Source organism: Microtus oregoni, unplaced genomic scaffold (genome assembly GCF_018167655.1).
Source record: "Microtus oregoni isolate MIOR12 unplaced genomic scaffold, Mior012 000050F_ref0000143, whole genome shotgun sequence".
Lineage (NCBI taxonomy): Eukaryota > Metazoa > Chordata > Mammalia > Rodentia > Cricetidae > Microtus > Microtus oregoni.
This window is the reverse complement of record NW_024543256.1, coordinates 8,697,667-8,705,077: the sequence shown is the minus strand read 5'-3', so window position 1 is coordinate 8,705,077 and position 7,411 is coordinate 8,697,667. Positions and strand designations below refer to the sequence as shown.

General features: G+C 57.1%; 1 protein-coding gene across 1 annotated transcript; it reads left to right on the top strand.

Moving 5' to 3' along the window:
* Positions 1–2,763: 2,763 nt before the first annotated feature.
* On the top strand, positions 2,764–6,838 carry LOC121437097 (uncharacterized PE-PGRS family protein PE_PGRS54-like). The gene is made up of 2 exons (XM_041636936.1): positions 2,764–6,181; positions 6,687–6,838. The coding sequence occupies exons 1-2, from the start codon at positions 2,764–2,766 to the stop codon at positions 6,836–6,838; spliced, it is 3,570 nt and encodes a 1,189-aa protein (XP_041492870.1).
* Positions 6,839–7,411: the final 573 nt, after the last annotated feature.

Genomic DNA, 7,411 nt, shown 5'->3' with positions numbered 1-7,411 from the left:
CTAGGGCTGTTACACAAAGAAACCCTGTCTTGGAAAAAAAAACCCTCAGCTATGCTGAGCAGAGGTAGAAGGACTGAATTCAAAGCCAGCCTTGGCTTCATAACAAGTCTGAAGCACATTTGAGCTATATAGTTAGTGGGATCATGCCTCAAAAGTTAAAGGAACAAAACCCAACAAATGGTGGAAAGGATATAGGGAAAAATGAACCTGAACCTTTATATTAATAGTAATTAGTACAGCCACCATAGAAATAAGTATGTAGATCCATCAAAATTCAGGTCACTTTAATCTAGATTTCACTATATGTTCATGTTTACTGCTATTCCCAAAGTCCAAGTGGCAGAATCAGCCCCCAAACAGATGAATGCACAAAGAACGTATAACACAATGTGGAATTGTGTTTCTTCTCAAAAAGAACAAAATTACCTCTTTCATATAAAAAAGCATGGGGCTGGAGACACCATGATGTGCAAGATGTAACTCAGCCTAACAGGCGAGTGTCTCATGTTTAAGTGTTTATTAGCATATGTAGAATTTAGCGTGGAAAAAGGTCATGGAAGGGAAAGGTCAGGGGTAGTGGCTCGGTGTTTGACATTTGCCTGGCATGTACAAAGTTCTGGTTTACTCTTTGGTACTGCAAAAAAGGAGTTATTAAAAATATCTAAGATAGGGCTAGCAAGATGTCTCAGCAGGTATAAGTGCTTGCTGGCAAACCCAATGACCTGAATTTGATCCAGAACCCACATGATGGAGCAAGAACACAAATTCTCTAACTGCTATCAAGAAAACAAATGTTGCAGAGAAACCTTCTTATTCATTCTGGTGGGATATAAAACTAGTACACAGTCACTATGGAAATCAGTGAGGACTTTTCTCAAAACACTAAACATAGAAATATCTTATCATTCAAATATACCCCTCTTGGATATATACTTGAAAAGAATCAGCCTAGATGTCTATCTATAGACAAGTGGATAAAATGTGGTACATATAGATAATGGAATTTTATCTACTCATTATAAAATGAAATATATTTTTAATAAAATGAGATCATGGGATAACAAAATGAAATCATGACATTTACAGGAAAATGAATGCAACTGGAGATCATCACATAACGTGAAATCATCCAGAGTCAGACAAATACCAAGCACCACGTGTTTATGCTTATGTACAGAACCTAGATTTAAGTGTGTCTAAAGGGCTGGGAAAATGGCTTAGCAGTTAAGAACATTTGCTGAGGGCCTGGATTCAGTTTCCCAAACACACGTGGTGACTCACAACTGTCTGTAACTTTAGTTCCAGGGAATCTGCTGAGTGTGCCAGACACACACATGGTGTACATACATGCAAGCAAAATACTCATACACATAAAATAAATAAATCTAAAAAATTACCAGGCACATATGTGGTGTACATACATGCAAGCAAAATAATCATATACATAAAATAATTAAATCTACAAAAGAAAGGAATCTAGTGGGGTGCATAGAGGATATGAGGGAAGCCAGGGGGAAGTGAGCAAATAAGTCAATGTATAATATCACACATGTACGAAAATGTCATTATGCCAACCTAAAATTTATTTAAAGAAAAAGTTAATAAAAATTATATTCTGTTTTGAAAAAAAGTATAAGGGGCAAAGTAGGAAGGGTAAGATTGACAAGAAAGAATACTAGAGTGTGTGAAAATAATCAATGTATGTAAATTTATGTTTAAAATGTTATAATGCAATCCATTACAATATATACAATTACTATGCTACTAAAATAAATTCTCACTTAATGCTTTTAGGACTATTAAATTCATTAGGAAACTTACTACAGTCTCCTTTTTCTACTAAAAGAATAGTTCATCAAACATTTTAGCTAGAACACTATTGATCTAACATTTATAGTTGTTTCTTTTTTAAAAAAGTTCTGAGTAGTTTTCAGTGTTATTTACTGTACATGAATATAGCAAATAAGGAAAGTGAAGAGAATGGTCAGTACTTTATTTTTAATTATTTTTTATTGTGTGTTTCTTTTTAAAATAATTTGTTTAGTTTTATTTTATGTGCATTGGTGTGAGGGTGTTGGATCCCATGGGACAGAAAGTTGTGAGCTATCATGTGGATGCTGGGAATTGAACATGGGTCCTCTGGGAGAGCAGCCAGTGCTCTTAACCTCTGAGCCATCTCTCCAACCCCTTAATTGTATATTTCTTATTGAGTTTCTGTATGCACATAAACGCAGGTATCCTGGTGGCCATAGGCATCAGATCTCTGTTGGAGCTGGAGTTGCAGATGGTTTCTCACAATGTGATGTGGGTGCTGAAGTGTGGTCCTCTGTTAGAGCAATCTCTGCTCTTAATTGATGAGCCATCTTTCCTGGCCCAGGTTCAGTATTTTGGAGGAAGGTTGCAAATTTTGTTTTGAGTGTTCTAGCAGCAATCATAAAAGCACACTGGTGGATAGCAAAATGCACCAAAACATCTTTTTGAAGGTTTATTGAACATTAAAAATATGTATCTAGAAGAAATGTTTGTCCAAGTCTTTCAGAAGAGCACTCACTCCTTAAAATTAAGCTTTGATTAGTGTTAAACAGTAGAGAGTTTATAAAAATCTTTGATAGGCAGCAAAGCATCTTTTTAGGGTCACTGTCTCTTTAAGGGGCGTGTACGTTTGCATAATTTCATGAACGTTCTGGAACGTGTCACAAAACGTGACAAAGCTCGACGCCATTTTAAGTCCTGGCCCGTCGACTCCCTCAGGCAGTGTGAGCCATGGAGCGCGCCAGGGGAGCACGCTCTAAGGGTGCTCTCGCTGAGGCCGGGCCCCCCAATGTTCCGAAAGCCCGTCCGGCTGCTGGTTCGGAAGATGTGGGCTCCGGGGAGCCCCAGGCTGCCGGGGGCCTGGGTGCCGAAGGTGCTGAGGCCACTTCTGACAGGAGAGGGGCTCGCGGCTCCAGGGCTCGTGGCTCCGGGGCTCGCGGCTCCAGGGCTCGCGGCTCCGTGTCTCGTGGTGGTTCCAGGTCTCGTGGCGGCTCCGTGTCTCGTGGCGGCTCCAGGGTTCGCGGCTCCGTGTCTCGTGGCGGCTCCAGGGTTCGCGGCTCCGTGTCTCGTGGCGGCTCCAGGTCTCGTGGTGGCTCCGGGTCTCGGGGCTCCGGGTCTCGGGGCTCCGTGTCTCAGGGCTCTGGGTCTCGCGGCTCCCCGTCTCGGGGAGACTCCAGGGCTCGCGGCTCTGGGTCTCGGGGCTCCAGGGCTCGGGGAGGCTCCAGGGCTCGCGGCGCCAGGTCTAGGGGCTCCGGGTCTCGGGAAGGCTCCGTGTCTCGCGGCTCCGGGTCTCAGGGCTCCGGGTCTAGGGGCTCCGGGTCTCGGGGAGGCTCCAGGGCTCGCGGAGGCTCCAGAGCTCGCGGCTCTGGGTCTCGGGGCTCCGGGTCTCAGGGCTCCGGGTCTCGGGGCTCCGGGTCTCGCGGCTCCGGGTCTCGGGGCTCCGTCTCTCAGGGAGGCTCTAGTGCTCGCGGCTCTGGGTCTCGGGGCTCCGGGTCTCTGAAAGGCACTAGGGCTCGCGGCTCCGGGTCTCGGGGAGGCTCCAGGGCTCGCGGAGGCTCCAGGGCTCGCGGCTCCGCTTCTCAGGGCTCCGGGTCTCAGGGCTCCGGGTCTCGGGGCTCTGGGTCTTGGGGAGGCTCTAGGGCTCGTGGCTCCGGGTCTCAGGACTCAGTGTCTCGGGGAGGCTCTAGGGCTCGCAGCTCCGGGTCTCAGGGCTCCGGGTCACGGGGCTCCGTGTCTCGGGGAGGCTCTAGGGCTCGCGGCTCCAGGGCTCGTGGTGGCTCCAGGGCTCGCGGCTCTGGGTCTAGGGGAGGTTCCAGGGCTCGCGGCTCCTTGTCTCGGGGCTCTGTGTCTCGGGGCTCCAGGGCTCGCAGCTCCGGGTCTCGGGGCTCCAGGGCTCGCGGCTCTGGGTCTAGGGGAGGTTCTAGGGCTCGCGGCTCCTTGTCTCGGGGCTCCGGGTCTCAGGGCTCCAGGGCTCGTGGTGGCTCCAGGGCTCGCGGTTCTGTGTCTCGGGGCTCTGTCTCTCGGGGAGGCTCTAGGGCTCGTGGCTCCGGGTCTCAGGGCTCCGGGTCTCAGGGCTCCGTCTCTCGGGGAGGCTCTAGTGCTCGCGGCTCTGGGTCTCGGGGCTCCGGGTCTCAGGGCTCCAGGGCTCGTGGTGGCTCCAGGGCTCGCGGCTCTGGGTCTCGGGGCTCCAGGGCTCGCGGCTCTGGGTCTAGGGGAGGTCCCAGGGCTCACGGCTCCGTGTCTCAGGGCTCTGTGTCTCGGGGCTCTAGGGCTCGCGGCTCTGGGTCTCGGGGAGGCTCCAGGGCTCGCGGTTCTGTGTCTCGGGGCTCTGTGTCTCAGGGCTCCAGGGCTCGCGGTTCTGTGCCTCGGGGCTCTGTGTCTCGGGGCTCCAGGGCTCGCGGCTCCGGGTCTCGGGGAGACTCCAGGGCTCGCGGCTCTGTGTCTCGCGGCTCCCGGTCTCGGGGCTCCGGGTCTCAGGGCTCCGGGTCTCGCGACTCCGGGTCTCGGGGCTCCGGGTCTCGGGGAGGCTCCATGTCTCGGGGCTCCGTGTCTAGGGGAGGCTCCAGGGCTCGTGGCTCCGGGTCTCGGGGCTCCTTGTCTCGGGGAGGCTCCGTGTCTCGGGGAGGCTCCAGGTCTCGGGGAGGCTCCAGGTCTCGGGGAGGCTCCGTGTCTCCGGGAGGCTCCAGGGCTCGGGGAGGCTCCGTGTCTCGGGGAGGAGGCTCCAGGGCTCGGGGCGGCTCCGTGTCTCGGGGAGGAGGCTCCAGGGCTCGGGGAGGCTCCGTGTCTCGGGGAGGCTCAAGATCTCGGGGAGGCTCCGTGTCTCGGGGAGGCTTAAGATCTCGGGGAGGTTCCGTATCTCGGGAAGGCTCCAGGTCTCGGGGAGGCTCCAGGGCTCGGGGAGGCTCCGTGTCTCGGGGAGGCTCAAGATCTCGGGGAGGCTCCAGGGCTCGGGGAGGCTCCGTGTCTCGGGGCGGCTCCGTGTCTCGGGGCGGCTCAAGATCTCGGGGAGGCTCCGTGTCTCGGGGAGGCTCCGTGTCTCGGGGAGGCTCCAGGTCTCGGGGAGGCTCCAGGTCTCGGGGAGGCTACAGATCTCGGGGAGGATCCAGGGCTCGGGGAGGATCCAGGGCTCGGGGAGGATCCGGGACTCGCGGCTCCGGGCCTCGAGGTGGCTCCGGGTCTCGTGGCAGCTCTGGGTCTAGCGGCTCCGGGCCTTGCGGCTCCAGGGCTCGTGGTTCCAGGGTTCACGGCCCCGAAATTGGCGGTCCCAGGGTTCATGGCCAGGAGGTTCAGGGCCCCGAAGTTCACAGCCCAGAGATTTGCAGCCCTGAAGTTAGCGGCCCAGAAATTCGCGGCCCTGAGGCTCTGGGTCCCGTTGTCCGCAGCCCTGAAATTTGCGGCCCTGAGGCTCCGGGTGCCGGGGTTCGCAGCCCCGAGGTTTGTGGCCTGGAAATTCACGGCCCTGAGGCTCCGGGTCCTGTGGTTTGCAGCCCCAAGATTCGCAGCCCTGAGGCTCCGGGTCTAGTGATTCGTAACCCCGAGATTCGCGGCCCTGAGGCTCCGGGTCTAGTGGTTCGCAGCCCTGAGATTCGCAGCCCTGAGGCTCCTGGTCCCATGGTTCACAGCCCCGAGGCTTGGGGTCCCGGGGCTCGTGGTCCTGAGGTTGGCGGCCCTGTGGCTCGGGGTTCCAGGGTTCGCGGCCCTGAGGCTCTGGGTCCCGCGGCTCGTGGCCCTGAGGCTAGGGGTCCTGGAGTTCGCAGCCCTGAGGCTAGGGGTCCTGGAGTTCGCGGCCCTGAGGCTAGGGGTCCTGGAGTTCGTGGCCCTGAGGCTAGAGGTCCTGGAGTTCGCGGCCCTGAGGCTAGGGGTCCTGGAGTTCGCGGCCCTGAGGCTAGAGGTCCTGGAGTTCGCGGCCCTGAGGCTAGGGGTCCCGGAGTTCGCGGCCCTGAGGCTAGAGGTCCTGGAGTTCGCGGCCCTGAGGCTAGAGGTCCTGGAGTTCGCGGCCCTGAGGCTAGGGGTCCCGGAGTTCGCGGCCGTGGAGTTCGCGGCCCTGAAGTTCTCGGCCCAGAGGTGCCGGGCAGCTGCCGGCCCAGGCCCCAGGGAAACCGCGGCAGCGGGCTTCCCAGCAGCAGCAATGTCTTAAAGTCCCTGCGAGGTGAGTGGCTTTGGAACTTAGTTTTTCAGAAAGGGGGTGGGGGTGGGGACAGGACTTGGGACCTTGCAAGGTCCCCTGAGGTGTGACACCTGTCGGCCTGGCCTCAGCCTCAGTGACAGAAAGAAATGGCCGCGGGGCTCTGAGGAGAGCCCGCCACAGCCGGATGGTTTGGGGCCCTGTGGGACTGCTAGCCATACCTCCGGTGGCAGCGTGGGGCTTCGCCAGGGGGGCGACTCTGTCACTGCCCAGGCAGGACCTCTCAAGGCCCTAAAGGGGCTTCCTAGGTGTGGCGGCAGGTGCAGGCCACAGCAGACAGGGCGGGACATTTGGGGCGCGCGCGCATGTGGGGAGGGGGTTGCGGGAACCGCAGGCAGCGCCAGTGGCAGTGTGGGGCCTCGGCGGGGGGCGTCTCTGTCGCCCAGGCTGGGACTCGCGAGGCTCAGGGACAGAGCGGCAGCCTTACTACTGTAACTAAGTCTTGGCGGTGTGGCCCATGGCCCGCCAGTTAGAGTGGGGCCCGAGGGGGCGGCTTTCCCCAGGGGCTACGTGGGTGGCGCATTTGTCACTCGGCAAAAGGGGGACTCGCGCGCCCTCAAAGGTCTTGACAAGCGCGACACCTGTCGGGAGAATGTTCGGGAGGCAGCCGGGACCCCTTGAAGGCCGAGACCGAATGTCATGGCGACCGCTTGCAGCAGCGCCCAGACCTGGCCAGTCAGTTTTCGACCTAGAAAGGGTGGCGTGTTTGCCCCCCTACAAACGGAGGAGCTGGTGAACCCCGAAAGGTTGCCCGCTCCCTGTGCAGTGACAGTGGAGGGGAAGGAGCAAGCTGCTGCCCAGACCCTGAGACGGAAAGTCATGGCAGACTGCTCTGAGGCCCGGGCAGGGCTGGCCATTAGCTTGGGGCCTCCGCGGTGACGGATTCATGCCCTCCTGGGGGAGCTGGTCTAGTGACAGGGGCTCAGACACGGGACTAAGCACTGTGCCACCCCCGTCTGTGTGAGTGCTGGCATCCCAGCACCAGAGGCGGGCGGCCTCACTTTGCCCCTGCTGGTGTGAGTGAGCGCTGGGGCCCCAAGGGCCCTGGCGGGCGCCACTAGCGCTTTGTCTAGGAGGCTGCAGCAAAGCAGCACGCGAACGGCCTCTGGCTTCGAGGCTGGAGCCCTCCGCGGGCGTGGCGGGGCCGGGCCTCTGCTTTAGCTGGCAGCCGGGGACCTGGCGGGGCACACACCT